Source organism: Poecile atricapillus, chromosome 25 (genome assembly GCF_030490865.1).
Source record: "Poecile atricapillus isolate bPoeAtr1 chromosome 25, bPoeAtr1.hap1, whole genome shotgun sequence".
NCBI lineage: Eukaryota > Metazoa > Chordata > Aves > Passeriformes > Paridae > Poecile > Poecile atricapillus.
In genome coordinates, this window is record NC_081273.1 from 492,899 (window position 1) to 509,659 (window position 16,761).

At 46.1% G+C, this 16,761-nt stretch overlaps 1 protein-coding gene across 1 annotated transcript; it reads right to left on the minus strand.

Moving 5' to 3' along the window:
* Window positions 1–460: 460 nt before the first annotated feature.
* On the minus strand, window positions 461–11,498 carry LOC131588265 (transmembrane protein 45B-like). The gene is made up of 6 exons (XM_058856997.1): window positions 11,433–11,498; window positions 5,169–5,367; window positions 4,455–4,667; window positions 3,222–3,406; window positions 2,140–2,285; window positions 461–1,500 (listed from the first exon to the last, which is right to left on the minus strand). The coding sequence occupies exons 2-6, from the start codon at window positions 5,350–5,352 to the stop codon at window positions 1,383–1,385; spliced, it is 846 nt and encodes a 281-aa protein (XP_058712980.1). The 5' UTR covers window positions 5,353–5,367; window positions 11,433–11,498; the 3' UTR covers window positions 461–1,382.
* Window positions 11,499–16,761: the final 5,263 nt, after the last annotated feature.

The following is a 16,761-nucleotide window of genomic DNA, read 5'->3' on the forward strand; positions in this document are numbered from 1 at the left end:
ATGCTCCTTATGTTCAGTGGCTACGACTCATGAGACCCAGTCATGAGTTTATGAGACGGATTTACAGAGATGCATCTCTGCTGATTCATTCTCATCATGCCCAGTCTGTTTGCACCTCCCAGTATCCAGCCCTGCAAAATAAACCAGCATAGCAGTAGATACACAGGAAAACTGGCATTCAAGGAAAGCTACTCTTTATAGCACTGTTAATAAGCAATAAAATCTAGGCTGCAGTCTCTATGGTCTGTGACAGGCTCTTTGCACGAGGGGAAAAGGGTTAAAGGATGAGCTTTGCCTTCCCTTGGACCTGCCAGGAGCTGCTTTTCTGTGCAGTCATGAACATGAGCACAAAAATCTTCTGCCGTCCATCCCCCACTAGGGAGAAGATCTCAGTGCAGAGCATCCTTCCAGCCCCAGGGCTGGCAACATGAACAACTGCAATTTACCTTGTGCTGGTGGTTATTTTATTTATTTATACATACAGATGTGTATATATAATTTTTTTTTTAAATCCCCATACTACAAGCATATTTTCCTCCTGTCTAGGAGGTGATATTTCCAGTCACTTTTTGCAAGAAATTAGCTAGTAAAGGCAGCCTAAAAACAAACCATGTGCCTGTTTCCTCTTGCTTTCCAAGCTGAGGGGGTTTATTTTCAATGGAAAACTGGGACATTTCATGAATCTCTGCTGCATAGTTGTATATCTTGCAGTTCTTCAGGCTTTGCAGGTCTGAGGGATGGATTTTTCTAAGCTATTATTACACACTCTATGATTTATCAGTCTTAAATTTAAGGCGATCAGCTCAGTGAGGATTTTAATTTCACATTTATTTACTCTCTTAGCCTTTAAGTGAACAGGAAAATGATTAACAAAACCCCTTTTTAGTTCAAAGCTTCAGTAATAAGATTTGTATTGTTTGTAATCTAGCCCTGGTGTTGCAAAAATTGCCATAATCTCACATTCAAAACTCTCTTATTCGTCCTCTTTGCCTCACACCAGAGGTGCATGACCTCAGCCTGGAGATTTCTCTGACTTCAATCATGGCAGGTCAAAGCCTCCAGGCTCTTGGAAAAGTCAGCCGGCCAAAGGATGCCCTCCCTCCCTATGAGAACACATGGAGGAGCCCATAGAATGAAGAAATCTTGTCATGTTGAATTTCTATGCTTTGTTTTGTTGCTAGAAATCACTTCACGCTGTGCCCAAGTCTGAGCCAGAGATATTCAGGTATGGATGGAGGGTAGACACCCCTGTGTGCTCAGCCTTCTTCTCAGCAGCACCATGGGGGCACCTCTCACTCTTCCAAAACAAAAATATTTCATTATATTGGTTTCTTCCAGAAAAAGGACTGTTCATGTATTTGGAGCAGGAGTTTTCACCCTCTTCAGTCTTCATCAGAGCCATTCAAGAAGGCAGATTGGGAGCTGCTGTCACACTTTTGCTGCCGGACCCCCAGGCTGATGTAGGGCTCTCCAGTGCCCCTCCGGAACCTCTGGAGACAGCTGTAGCACAGGAAGAATAAATCATTATTAGAAAAATCCTCGACCTAGTGCCACTCACCAGAACCCTCATTCTAGACATCCTAAAATGCTATTGATGGGGGATTCAGTGGTTTTTGTTCTGTGTAAAGTCTATTTGATGGTATGGACTGAACTATCTGTTCTGTAGCTCACACAGCATCCCTCAGAACATCCCTTAAAATGGGATAATTTTCCCATCCCCTTGAAAAAGCCAAACTGGGGGCTGGCTTTTATTTTAGTTTTTGTACCTCCAAGAATACAGTGACCTTCAACCGCTTTGAAGTCCTTGCAAGGCAGGGGATGAAGTGTCAGGGGGTCCTGGTAATGCTTTGATGTCTCTATCAAAATGAAGTTTGACTTCAGTACTCAGTGTACAGGAACATAAGCAGTGTGACTTTACCACCAGGGACTCGGTTGTTTGACTTCTCCCTGTTTAGTGCCTGTGTCTCTCACTGACACTGTTCTACATTCTGTGCACTCAACAAACACCATGCCCTAAAACCTGCAGTAGTCTGGGACTGCTTATTTGGCTGTGATTTTGTACTGCAGGAAGGGCTGAGTTACATCTGTCTCACTACAGACATCCCACCAGGCCTGCCCCAGTTCCTGTCCCAGCCATACCAGTAAGTGAGGGTGTAATTCACAGCCAGGATGGCCACAGCAGCTGCCCAGTGCCAGAAGAAGCACATCGTGAGGAACATGATGTTGCTGTGGTCATTCTCATCCCACACGGGACCTCCCCATGGCTGGAACAGCACAACACCGATCTGGGTGGAACAAGAAGTTGGTAGAACAATTATGTTGGGAAAAAAATGATAAAATCCCAGAACAGTTAGAGCTGGAAACAACCTGTGTCAGAGCCTCATCACTCTCACAGAGAGTTACCTTTATTCATGTGGTGACTGAAGAAATTGAGAAATTTCTTCAGAATTGAGCCCTGACCAGGATAGAGGTTTTTGCTGAAAGACTGAACTTCATCCTTGCAATGACAGGCCACACAAAGCCAATCTGTGTCCTGATTTTTTCTGCTCAATATTCAGACACAATTTCCTTCAGCATTCCAAATTCCAAGCCATCCTTTTAATATTCCAGATTTAGTATTGTACAAGCTCAGCCCAGTTTTCTACCTCTGAAGAAAGGCTGAGCTAGCGCAGCCTTGAAAAAGAGAAAGTGGTTTGGTTTTGGGGTGGTTATTTTGGTCAGTTTTTTGCTTGTTTTTGGTTGGTTGGTTTGGTTTTGTGTCTTTCTTTGGCGAATTTTTTGACAGCTTAGTTTTGAGAGGAATTATCTCCAACTGATTTCTTTGCTTTTCCAACTCCTACCAAAGCAAGCAGTTGGCTGTACATTAACTCAGCTGTTTTGTAGCTGGTGGTGTTTGTATCTTTCCACTAAACCAGAGGGAGGGCTGCAGGGAGCATTAGACACATTAAGCAATTAGTACTTGTTCCTTAGGTACTGCAAAATGTTGCTCACTTGCTTTTGCTCTTCCCCTTGGAGAAGCAATAAGCCAAAACAAGCAGCTCTTGCAGCAGAAGCAGCCATCAGAGATGACTTGTGATAAGTAAATTTTCATTCTGGGTTATGAGCTATTTATGAAGAGAGCCTGGCAAAATAATCCTTGGGAGATGTGTGATTGATACATGATCTACAACTTGTTCCCCTCTTTTCCCTTTGCTTCATTGCTCTGAGAAGGCAGAACGGACCTGCCAGAACCAAGTTCCCTGGACGATGGTGATGCTGGCTCGGAACATCTCCAGGACAATGTTGTCACGCAGGAAAACCTCCAGCAGGATGCTGCCAGCCCCGATGAAGATGGTGATGAGCAGCAGGGAGTGGATGTGCTGATCCAACATGGGGCGGTGAAGGACATGGTAATAGAAGAGACAACCTGCCAAAACACGAGTCCTGCTTAGAGCAGCATTAACAACAGCAGCCATGGCCACCGAGTTGAGTAATTCACCTGCCTGGATGGCAAATGGAGACAGGCCATCATGGAAAAAAGGAACTCCACATAGCACCATCCCCTAGGCCTCCTGGCATCCCAGCATCCTGGAAGGATGAGATGCCCAACCTTGGGGCAGGAGGATCTGAGCAATACAGTGACCAAGGACAGGGTAGTTGACTTCCCACATCTGTGCTATCACCTCTTCAAATGACCCTTTCTTTCTAGCCAGGCTTCTGCTGTGTCCTTCTTTTTTATTGCTAAACTTCATAATTTTTTTGGGGGGGGAGCTGTAAATGTTTTTTTGGTCTTACATGCCAAACTATGCATCTGGAGCTGCTCCTGCTGCTGCTGCCTCAGAAACTGCTGTGATTGGGAAAGGAAAAGTAACAGGAGCTGTGCCTTCATTGAGGGTTCTATATAAACAAGACCTTATTTTCCCGTGGGAGAGTGTTGGAACTAGATGATCTTTAAGCTTCTTTCCAAGCCAAGTCTTTATATGATTCTATGATCGAAGAGGGGTCTGGAATCCCGGCTGGTGACTTGCAAGGCATCCTGAGGACAGAATGATATTCAGGATATGCTGAAGCTGAAATAAATCACTTCAAATTGCCACGTGCTCATGCAAGCAGATCAGGCTAATGATGCCTGCAGTGCAATTAATGGCTCTCAGGGGGAACATGGGGTGGAAGAACAGCCTGTGGATGGCAGAGAAATGCAGAGTCCACCAGCCATTTATCATAACAAAGAATCTCATTCTGCTGCTTTGCACCACAGTAGCCTCAGAAATCCCAAACCCAAATCCCAGAAATCCCACTGCAAGAACCTATCCGTGAATGTATTTCCCATCTCATTCTATTCCAGCCTGCAACAAAATATCCCCTACAATGTGTCCTTTCTCCAGAGGCATCTGGAGCCATATCTCAGCCAGGTAAATTTTAGTCCTTCTCTGACTTGCTCCCCAATATCCCTCCCTGAATTAAGCACCACCAACCTTCAACGAACACGGCCACGGCCAACATAAGGCGATCCAGACCCCGCGGCACCACCTCAGAGATGTAGGTGAGGACATCTACCACCCCGGAGAGGCCGTAGAAGAGGTACATGGTGGTGTGCTGCCAGTTCATCAGCTTCACCCAGTCGCGCTTCTCCCCGCTGTACAGGTACAAGTGGGGACCATCGGGGACGAACTGCTCCGCCAGCATCCCTGCAGGCCACCCAAGAGCATGGAGTTTCTGGGGGTTTATTTGCAATGGCTGAGACTACTCCTAGCTGCTGGGGGTTCTGAAGCAGGAGCTGGTGAGTTTGCATCAGGGAGAAAAGACTAGATGGAAAAATCAGGCCTGTGTTTAATGGCAGCTCAGCTTTGGGAAGGGGTGTGATACTTGCTTTTCCACATCAAACTATTCCAGAGACCAAGTCAAGATGGATATCAAGGATGCATCCAGGCTGCCCAGGAGAGTGCTGGACTCAGTACTTGGAAGTGTTCAAAAAATGTAGATGTGGTGTTCAGGTTTACGGTTTAATGGTGGACCTGGCAGTGGTTAGTGGATGGACTTAATGATCTAAGAGGTCTTTTCCAGCAGAGAATCCAAAGATTCTCTGATCCTTCCACATCTAGACCAGTTTCTCTGGAGTCAGGGCTTCTGTACAGTCATCACCACAGGCTAGATGAATACTGGCATAGCAAGTGAAATATAACCCTTACCTATTAGAGAAAAGAGGATTTTGATTCCCCCTTCAATGGCATCCACACGCTGGAAACAATAAGTCCTGTGGGATTTCTTATTTACTTTCTGGCTGAGATACTGCAGTGGGTATTTCACAGACCACCAGAGCCCAAAGAGCAGGAAGAAGCTGCCTGGAAGTGCGTGACCCTTAAAATTCGCCATCCTGTCAACCTCTGACTACAAGGCAAAGAAAAATAATGTCATTATTCAATTTACACAAGTTATTTGGCATAACACTTGGAAAAAACAAGATTTGCCTTTCAGGAAGGACTGGAACAGGCTTGACCAAGCACATGGGAATAGGAAGGAGCACTGGGAACCCCTGGGACCTCTCTGAGGTCCTTGCCCCAAGACTTGGAAATGTCAAAGACACAGTTGTTTCAAAAAGACCCCAAATCTGCTTCAATGTCTGACACAGCCCAGCCTGAACCTTTAATTCCAAGGATCCTTCTCAGCAGGAGGTCCTGCTTTAATTGCTCTTCTGCAAGTATGAGCATAAGGATCTGCTGCTGACCAGGACAGAGCAGGCTTTTCAGGACCAGATAGGAGAGATAATACACAAGGAAAACAGGAATGTCTAAGAGTAAAAAGCAGTGTTTCTTTAGCTCCATGAACAGCCACAGAAGTGTGTGCAAAGTCCAACATTTTTTAAGATCTCTGGAATTATTTCAGGCCATGGAAGAGGTGAAAAATACCCTGCATGTATTCTATAAACCAAAGCATTTTGTTAAAAATCTACCTTCAAAAATACCCCAAAAGCTGCTGGAAACAAAACATTGTGGGTTTGGGCAAACAAATCAAGTCATTTCCTGCATCCTGACCTGCTCACACTCCTTCTTCCCTCTCCTGAGCATCCCTAAACTAGGACTTGCATCAAGCTGCTGGAGCCTCTGTGCCAGAGTGCACACACATGGATTGCAGGATGCTGGGGGACCCATTCCCTGGGAGAATTACAGCAATTAAACCCAGCCAGCTCCTGTTTGCAGTTTTCTTAATTAGGCTGAGAACTTACCAGCTCTTTCATATGGCTTCAACCATATGTTTGAGGGCTGCCTTGGTGTGAGGTGATGTCAGGCTGGGCAATTAGGAATGTTTTAATTGATAACAAAGGCTGTGCTGCTGGTGCCCAGGACTTCCTTCTCTGTTTAGTAACTTCTCTGTGCCAATCCCCACTTAACACTGGGTGGAAACTGTGTCCCTTGTGGAGTGGATGTTGTCCCTCCACATTGCAGGAGTTGCATGGTTTGGAGCTGGATCTGGCCTGCCTATCCCAGACATCCCAATTATCCTGAAACTGCCTTCCCCAGCAGCATTTCAGGCTTCAGTCCCCACTTGCTGAAAATATAAACCAAAAAAAAGTTCTTATTCTGCTGCTGCACAAGGGATAATTTGTATGTGGGGTTAAACATGAGTTGTTGCTGTCAGCCTTGGACTAAGGGAGCTGTTTCTTTGGCTTTATTAATATCTGATTTCAGGTTGGTTTGTGTCAGGGACACCTTGTTTCATCCCTTGAAGTCCATGGCTGATGCAGATACCATCTCCCAGAGGAGTCTGCTCCTGAGCAGGAAAATCCACTGGGTTAAAACTAATCTCCTAAATCCCTGCAACCAACCTGCCTCATCTGAGCTGGTTTAACCAAACAGCTAATCCAACAGCTCGAGCTAAGCAAACATTGGCTCCACATGAAAACATCACCCTGATACATGCAGCCACACATGGCAGCACATGGGGCTGATGTCCCTGCAGTGCCACCAGGCTGGTTTCCACCCTGTCACCAAGCACCTCTGAGATATCCCGGTGGGTTCATGAAGATGAATTTTGGGGGGATTTAATCCAAGAATAGAAGAGCTGTGCATGGGGTATGAGCTGGCAGCTTTGCAGGTCACTATTAGCACTGCAGGATTCTGCCTTGTCTCATGACTTAAAAGGAAAGATTTCTTGACAAAGGGTGCACTGGGTAATTAAACAGAAAATCAAAGCAAGATGCTGCTTACCAGCAGGGCTGGCACACTCCAGTGGGTTAATACAATCATCTCTGCAGTCCTTTGAAAGGGGCAATTGGGGAATGGGAGCATTCACCTGTTTCCCTGTGATTAAGGGAGCAGCATTCCCAAGCCATGGAGAGGGCTGAAAAATCTATATTTTCTGGGTGAGTAGAGAATCTCATCATATACATGAAATGAGGTTAATGGCTTTAAACTGAAAGAGGGGAAATTTAGATTAGGTACAAGGAAGAAAGATAAAATATCAAGGTAATAACTGGAAGCAGAACCAAACCCATCCCAGAGTACCACAACAAGAAGGATTACAGCCATATCATGCTGTATTACATATCATGCAGTTACATATTAAAGGCTGATATAAAGTGGGGCTTGATGGTTTTCCACCTGAGATTGATGCAGTCAAATTGGGATGGCCTGAAGGATACACTGATCAATCACAATTAAAAGATCAGCTAAATGGGGTATGCACAGCCACCTTACAGTGCTTATGTGACCTGAGCTGAGCTCAGGGGGTGATGGGGACTCTTGGGGTTGCTGGTCTCCATTCATGCCTGACAGCAGGGAGCACATGGCTCAGCTGGTACATGTGACCAGCAAAACTATTTCTCCTGCTTCTCTTCCTCCTCTAAAAACATGCAGTGGGTAAGCACAGAGGAAAAAACCAACTACAGTTATGTTAGTGCCCTGAGGCAAACAGCTCTTGTTTATCCCTGTAGCTCCAAAGGAAGTGAGACATGCTTACAATCAGCAGGGAGAAAAACAAGCTGAAGGTCCAGTGGGTGCTGGTGTTGGTGGCCACAGCCACCATCCCAGGGCATCCCTGGGATGACTTTGCCCCTTCCCTCATTACCCAGCCACGTTTGGCAACACCCCTGTGTCCCTGCTGGCTTGTCATTCCTGCTCTTTGCCCCCTGTTTATTATAGTGCCCTATGCTGTGTCTGCTTAATGATTTACTGTTTCATCTGCTCTTATCACCTCCCTGAGGAGCCGGTTTTTTCTTTGTTTATAGCTAATGCACCAACCACCTGGGGAGGCATCTGGAGGATGGTAAGGAGCCTGAGAAGCCAATTAGGCGTTCACCTCCTTCTCACTCTACCCTAGCAGACATAAACTCTTTTTTTAGCCAAAACCAGGGCCATTTTACTATTCCAAATGTCTCACTTGGTTTTACTGACGGGGTTTTGTGGTTTAAGTCCATTGATAGTGTCTCAGTCAGGGCATCACTTCCATTTTCCCCAGTTAGAAAATTAGAGTATAAAGTTCACCAGTGGAAAGAGCTGACAGCCATCACCCCTGCAATTAACTTTGCCCTTCAGCCCATGTGAACCAGGCAGTTCAGACACACTGGAGCTGGCTTGCTCACCATAGGACCTGTGCTTGGCTCTCAAAGCATCTGTGGGTGACAGGGATGGTCCCCAGGGAAAGGCTGACTCAAAGAGGAGAAACTGGCTTGCAAAAAAACCACCCAGGCTGAGCTCAGGCTGAGGTGAGGAATGCCACTGAAATGTTTATCTGAAATAATGAAGCTATTTCCAGCCTTCCAGAAGGGCTCTTTGGTTAAATCTGCAGCTGCAGGAGCACATCAAACTCAGACCTACAGACTGACAGCAATTGAGGTGCTGCACTCAAAAAAACATCCTCAGTAAGCCCCTTCCCTATTCTGCATATCCTCGGTGTGTGTCCCTGAATACAACATAACCCCACAGTCCAAATCCGGCACCTGATGTGGATGGCAGCAGTCCAGACACAGGGGTGAGATATCTCTGTCTCTGAGGACAGAGAGATGGCAGGAGACACCCAAAAGGTATCAGGAGAGGCATCAGACAGTGATAAACTCTCCTGTACCCTGTGCTGCCTCACTCATTACCAGTGTTGTCTTATTTGTCTGCAGAGACACTAATAATCATAGCAGCACTTCCATTAGCTCCCGCAGGAGCTGGATCCCTAATGCATTAATGTCAGGCTAAAACCCTACTCTGAACCATTCCATCCCATTATCGTCAGGTTCTCTTTTCCTTCTGTTTGTGTCTGCACCAGGGAGTGTTAACAGTGACACTGAGCAATCATCTTCCTCATACTGGTGAGCTCAGCTGCAGCTGAAAAAGCAAGAAAGCAACATTTCTGCCTCTAAAGGATCCTTAAGAGCTTTGGACTTAGGTTAAAAAATTATCTTCATCATTGGAAACTATTAGGCTCAATTGCCAGGAAGTATCTGAAGCACCATGAGGTATTGTAGGAGTGGCTGCAGACAGAGAACACAAGCTGAATCCTTCTGAAACAGTAAAGTTCAACGTGGAAGTTCAAATAGGAATGAAAGCTTTAAATTCAGGATGCTGGACTAGAAGTCTATTTAATAGACACAATGGAACCACCCAGAAAGAGACACTGAGGAAGAGAAATATAAAAACTAGTGATGGAGAACTTATACAGCTCTGCTTCCTCTTCCTTATTCTGCTTCCTTTTGTCTCCTGTTTTATAAGCCTCTGGTTTGGATTCTCCATCCCTGTCTTTGCTCTGAGCCCTGCCAACAGGGAAGCAGCAAGAAGCTACATTCAGTGAAGAAAGCTGAGAAATAAAATAAATTAACCAAAGCCTAATTACAGGGTCTCAGAACAGGCATTCTGTCATTCCTTCTCTTGCAACCTGCATTTGTTTATTTGTGGACAAATAAGACAGCGAGGTCTGACTTTAAAAATTATCTGTTGGAGGAAATGCACTTCACCATCTTGAAAGCCATTTTTCTTTACCTCTACATGACGGTAAAGAGATTAAAGTGCTTTCTAAAGGGATGGTGCCATCTGTGCCCTGAATTGCCTCCCTTGCTCCATGATGTGTGATGGGGCAGCCCTGACTCCAGTAACCCCTCACAGGTACCAACCCAAAATAAACTCAAACCCAGCATTATCACCATCAAAAATGCCACAAAAATCAGTATTTATACAATCCTAGAATCACAGAACAGTTTGGGTTGGAGGTAATATCAAGATAATACAGTTCCACCCCCTGCCATGGGCAATGACACCTTCCAGTAGATCAGGTTGCTCCAAGTACCAGTCAACCTGGACCTGGAACTCTTCCAGGGGTGGGAAAGCCACAACTTTGCTGGATTCCACAACTTCTCTGGGCATTTTCCAAAGAGTAGATGAATGCTTGTCCTCAAACTGTCCCAATTGCTTCAGAATGTGACACAGGTTAAGCACTGTGTGTCTTCAACATCCCTCAAGGAAAACTATCCAAGACAAAGGATTAAAACCATTTCCATTGCAATATATACTCAAAATACCCATAAAACGCATAACCCTAAGCCTGCTGAGTACCACAGCTTGTCCCTGGGTACCCCAGAGCTATGGTCCCCAACATGCCCCTCCACTAGAGCCTGGAGCCTCAGCCATCACACCCTGCCCTGCTAAGGAGAGGGGTTGGCAGCTTTTTGATGATAAGCTGGTAAGAAGAACAGAAGAAAGAAGGAAAAAAAACTTCCTCTGCAGCAAAGGTGGCCCTGCTCACAGCAAGGGACGTGGCACAAGATGAACTTTAAGGAACCTTCCAATCCAAACCATTCTGGGACTCTACAAATCCAATCTCTGAGGTTTTAGGCACTAGAAGTGGCTTTTCTAGGCATTTCTGTGGGTAGAGGAAGGTGGGGAGGGAGTTTTTGGTTCAGTGCACGCAGCAGCAATTTTGGTTTGGCTGTGAGGCAGAGGGTTTGCATTTAATTTGACTGGGAATAGAGCAGGGAGCCAGCAAGGGCTCCTTGCACACTGGCAAGGGGTTTTTGGGGCCCTGCTGCCCCCAGGCTGCCCCCGGGCTGCCCCGCTCTCCTTGCTGCCTATTTTGGGCCCCACATATCATGTTTATTTTCCAACTTCCTCCTTGAAAAAAGTAACTGCGGGTTTGCTGGGCTGCCACATTGCTTCCCAGCCCAGCAGGGACAGCAGCCAATCCCCTATGAGGCCCTTCACGGGGACCTCAGAGCAGGGGGACATCCCAGTGGGCTGAGGACACTAAAATCCTTAAATCTCTCCCAAATTTGCCTTCCTGAGGGAAGCAGTGGTTCACCCGCCCTGACCCCTCCCTTCTCTCCCTATGGAGTTTGAATGCCAGAATGAGGGGTCCATAAGGGGCAGGCAGGGGGTCCCTTCCGATCCCATGGTGTGGGGTGACCTCCCCCCTCCCCATGCCAGCTCCTTCCTAACAGAGCCCCCATCCTGTGCCAGCCCTTGCCAGCAGAGCCTTACCTGTCCTGGTGATCCTGGTGCTGCACCTGCTCCCAGGTGATCTGTGCTCCTCCCCTGCCCGTGGCACCCGCCTCACCTGCCTCCTCCCTGCCTCCCAAACCCCAGCTGGAAGGGAAAGGTGACACAGAAATCCCTCATTCCTAGGCCCACCAGGTGCTTTAATTTGCAGATTTCTCCCACAAAAGTAATCCATGATTTGCTGAATTCTCAGCAAATCTCAAGGCTTTCCCCCTCCATATCCTATTTTTCTCAGATTTTGTACAACGATTAAATTTCGTTCCATCAGAGTTCCCCACTACCCACCTCATGCAGGATGTGATACAGGGGAGCTGTGTGGGGCATTACCCTCCCACTCCCAGGTGCCTGCACCCCTCATCCCCAAAACACTGCATTAATTATTAACTGGATTAACTCCTTCAAAGCACTTCATTTTCCATTTTCCATGCTTTCCAGGTCTGATGGATGTGCCTCCTAGGATCCCCACTCATAAACCATATTTCAACTCCAAATGCAATTTTCTGACCAGGCCTCCTATAAAACCAAATCTATCCTTAATAATACTTTCCACTTTCATCTCCAGTCCTGCAAGTGCTTTACGAATGTTAAATAATTAACCCTCATGACACTCTTGGGAGGGAGGGAAGTGTTATTATGGCTATTTGTAAAGGAAGCTCTGACAGGGCCTTATGTACTCCAGCCCTGGGTTTTACTCACTTTTAGAGAGCATTGCAGCTACTTACAGCACTGAGACCAGCTATACCTGCCATCAGGAATTTGTAGTAAGAAAGCTAGATTTTGATGTTTTAAGTATATCCACCCTGATTTATAAATTACTCGAGGTTTAGAAGAGCTGTCTGCCAACCCTGTCTTTTTCTTTTATTATTGTATTACTATTTCTATTTATTGAGATCAAACCTATTCCCTCTCCTGGTGCCACAATGTTGTTTAAACAGATGAGTTCTTAAATAATAAATAATTTTCAATTGATCCATCCTTTCTCACCTCCCAGGGACGTAAGTGCTCCTGGAAGGGAGAGAGCATCCCACAGTCATCCTCTTTTTTATCAGTGGTGGGGTTGGATGCCCAAACCCTCTATATTTTTCAGGTGGGATAATTCAAATTTTCCAGAGACAAAAGCCAAGCTGCAAGTATTTCTTAATACTTGCATTTCTTAATTTCTTAAGTCTCTTTATTAAATTGTTTCACAAATATCCCAGGAGTCTGATGACATTTTGTGTCCCACAAACCCTGGAATAAATCAGAATTAATCGAAGGGCTTACACTCACCCCGCTCCAGTGACACAGAAGGATTTACCACCAGAAAACTAACCCCAAAACTGAGGCTGAGGAGTAAATGGAAGGAAAACAACTGTTGAGATGTAGGGCCTGGGAAAAATGAAGAATTACTAGGCTTGGGAGTTGCCACAAGTTCATGAAAAAACCCCAAGGGATGTCCAAAAATGCAAATGAGACCCCAAAACACGCCACAGAGAAATGAGTGATGAGGTTGCTGATACATAAGTTTAGTTGAGTTTAGTTAAAGACAAAACTTTAGTTAAACCTGACTTTGAATTGGAGTTTGTTCCCACCCAAAGCTCTGCCAAGTAATGTCGGTGTTTCTTGGCTACCAGGAAATTTGCACCTTCAAATATTTGCAGAACAAAATCACGGGGTGTGTAGGGGGGTGGATCTCACTTTAAGGAAACAACCTGTCTGGGTGTATTTTTTGTAGTAAAGGCCACCCCTGATCTGGAGGTATGGAGAACCCTAGCAGAATGTCTCATTTCCAAGTGGTCCTGAACAATCATTTCTTGATAAGACACATCAAAAACTGACATCATCTCCAACTTGTATCTATAACTTCCTAGAGCTCAGCCACTCTTAAAACCCCCACAGTTCCTTAGACAGCCTTGAAACAACATGTAAAGGCTGCAAATTCTTCAAACCTGTGTCCAGTTCAGTCTCTCACCATCCAAATGCACTGGGCTGCTGTGTTCTGCTGCTGCAGGATCAAGTCCAGGGAGGTTATGGATTCTGCTGACTGCCATGGGACTTCAACGACACAGGCCTCTGCTTGGTTAATCTCAGGAAACCATTTATTCAACACAGGAACAAACTCAGCTTAAATCAAGAGACAGAGAGCAAGGCCAGAACAGAGGCAGGATGGTGGGTTTTATGGGACAGAACCAGGGTGGAGTTTAAGGTCAGGGTCTAATAGGAACACAGCAAGGGAGAAACCCCAGGGGCTCAAACCCAATCACAACACCCTGGGCTGCCACCCCACGAGGCTCCGGGCTGGGGCCACTCTTCCCGGGCTCTCAGGGCCCATCCCCTGAGGCACAGCGTGGAATTTACTTTTCCTGGGCTTTAAAGCCACGCCTCTCACCTTAACAATGCTTATCTAAAACTAAATCTTTGCCTCCCTCGGCGAGGGCACCTCACACTGGGCTACCACTGGAGGTGGGAATTCTGGTCAGCACAGCACATCCAGCTTAAAAAAAACCAGTCCTGATCAGCAACTTTTCTAAATCTTACTGCCTTTCCATTAAATCAGTCCTGAAAAAAAAAAAAAAATCAGAATTCCCATTCTAGGAATTTTTGAGGCCTCAAAAAAGCTCTTTTGTGTCCTGTCCATCTCTAATTTTCCACCTCCTGATGTCTATTTTCTCCCTGCTTATCTCACGCAGAGCTGCAGCTCCTAAACATATCCACCACATATCCACCGGAGACCTGGCAGCAAATAACACCCTGGCAGTCTCTTCACATCGACATGCAAAGCTGGGAATGACAAAGAAAACAGATGATTGCGAATCATCTCAGTATGCTGTGTGGTTAGACAATACCTGCAGTCTCCATGGATGCAGCTTGGGATGCAGGCTGGAGCGTGTCGTGGGGGTGATGCTCAGAGAGAGCTCAGAACAAGCAGCTCAGAGAAATGGGGGAAATGATGCAGTGTCAGAGCCAGGAAATTAGTTCCCTTATTTTCCTGTACTGGCAGAGGGGACAGATGAAAGAGCCATTTGCCACGTGGCTGCATATCTGGAGAGAGGAACTGGACGGGCTGCCTGCAATTTTAAGAGGCAGGAAAATGGGAAAGCAAGCTGCCACTCTGGCCAGACAGATATTTTTCTGGTCCCTTGCTGCAATATCGATGCATTTTCCAACCCAAATGATGATGTCTCGTTTTCCTTCCCCACCTCCTGCACCCACAAAACTGTCTGTGTAATGCAGGCAAAAGGTTTTGTATTTAGATGTTCCCATTTCTAAGTGAGCCACCTTCTGGTGGCACCTCCCTAAGTCTTCCTGGTACCCAGAGAATGATCCCTCGCAGCATCCTCCCATCTCAGTGCTGCTTGTTGCCTGAGTGCTCATCCACCGTGTGCAACCCAGATTTGCAGTGATGCTGAAGTAGCTTGGGACAGGGGAAGGGGCAGAGACCTGAAGCTGCTCCACAGTACCACCACCCAAATTTATTCCTCTCCATGGGCCACTTCAGTCCCCACATAGAGAAAGATGGGGAGTACAAAGTGCCCCGGGGAGATGACAAGGGACCCACCAGACTCTGCCCAAAATGTGACCTAATTCTTGCAAATGCCCTGTTCCCACCAAAGAGGTTGAGGAAGGAGTTTGCCAAATGGCAAAAGGAGATGAATAAATCCAATATGGCATATCTGCAGCTGTGGAGAGTAAACAGCATTGGTGCACAGCCAGGAGGAAAAGGGAACTGCTTTGGGGCAGAATTGGGCAAGGAAAGGTAACATAAGCAAAGACAACCCCCAGAAGTGTTTCTGTTAACCCCCTGTGAAAAGATCCAAGACCTCAACTGGGCAAGAACAAATAGAATTAAATAAAAATTAAATAAAAGCAGGGAGGGCTCAACCCTGATGTGATTCCAGCTGCATCAGTCCCAGCTGGATGCCAGAACTGTAGCATGCTTGGACATAGCAAGACAATCAATAAGGGACAGAAAAGGAAATTTGTATAGCCAGACAAGAGAAGAGGAAGAGAAAGAGAAGGCAGAACATGAGAAAACAGTGGCAGGAAACAGACCGAGAGGTTCAGGGAGAGGTGGTGAAGGTTAAAGATGAAAACGACAGCACCTAAAAGGAAGCACAAAGTGGCCAAACTCTGTGGGAAATTTTAACAGGATAAAAAATAATTCACAGCTGATGAGCAGTTAAAAAAAAATAATAAGTGGGAAGGCAATGAAATACTCCCTTAAAACACCTCACGTGGAGAGAAACCCATATGGGAGAGGTGCAGGGGAGCTGGACAGTCCTCAGGGCTGTGACATCAACATTGTCCCTGGGAGCCAGGCAAACACATCCTGGGAGGTTTGATTTGGGGATTTCCCCCCTCCATCCAGCTGCCATTCAGCAGTGATGGAGCAAGGGCACATCTCGGTGGCAGAGGGAGGAATATCACCTCCCCAGCCAGGCTAGGCCTTGCTACCCATACCCAGATCACCTAATAAAACAAGAGGAATTTGGGGGGAGGAATTCGTTTATCTTCAACACATGAAGCTGGAAGAAATATCTCTGAGTGATGGTGAGATTACTGGGGACATGAAGCTGTGAGGGACCAGAAGGTTCAGATGTGGTGGGTAGTTTCATCTGAAAAGAGAGAAAATCAGTTCATCACCTTGACATGTTAACACTGAGCCCTTTGCTTTTGAAATTAAAACTGGGAAGTGTCATCCATAATGATATTTGTTTTTCTTCCTTGTAGTCATCATCTTTACAATCTTCCCCCCCCCCTTATCCTCCTCTCCAGCACTTCTGCTCCAACTATCTTTCCCAAGCAAACATTTATAATTTCTGCTACCTTTCATTTAATTTTCAATCCTAAAAGTTGAATTACCATAAAAAAAAAAAAATACCACGAAAACCATACCTAGGGTCAGAGAAGAAGAGCAACTTCTAAACCTGGCATTTATTGACCTTTAAGCAATGGAAGCACGGCTCTGATGGTAAACCAGCATATCGCATACTCTCTGCAGAAAGAACTTTGGATGTCAAAGCAATCCAGCCTTCCCTGTAAATTCATCCCCACATAGGAAGATGCTTTGGGAAGCGGGGGCTGAAGTTTTTAGGAGCAGCCTCCACACCTGAGAGCTTGAGTGGGAACTTGTGGTGTTGAACGGCTGAAGAGAGGTGGGAATTGGGGGCTGGAGGGGTTCCTTGTGGATGTAGGGATGTGGGATGCTGCCCCAGACTTGGGGAGCAGCTACCGCGTGGTGGCCAGACACGTCCCGGATGTGCAGAACGGAACCTCGGGAATATTTGGGAACACTAGGTGGTGCTGAGGGTTCACGGAAAGGATTCCATTC

Bases quoted from the DNA above. Each gene is read 5' to 3' on its own strand.
- LOC131588265 (XM_058856997.1), bottom strand. From the start codon at position 5,352: ATGGCGAATTTTAAGGGTCACGCACTTCCAGGCAGCTTCTTCCTGCTC. The intron at 2,286-3,221 runs GTCCGTTCTGCC...TGTTCCACCCAG, and splicing joins AGGGAACTTGGTTCTGGCAG to ATCGGTGTTGTGCTGTTCCA. The intron at 1,501-2,139 runs GTATGGCTGGGA...CCTGTGCTACAG, and splicing joins AATTACACCCTCACTTACTG to CTGTCTCCAGAGGTTCCGGA.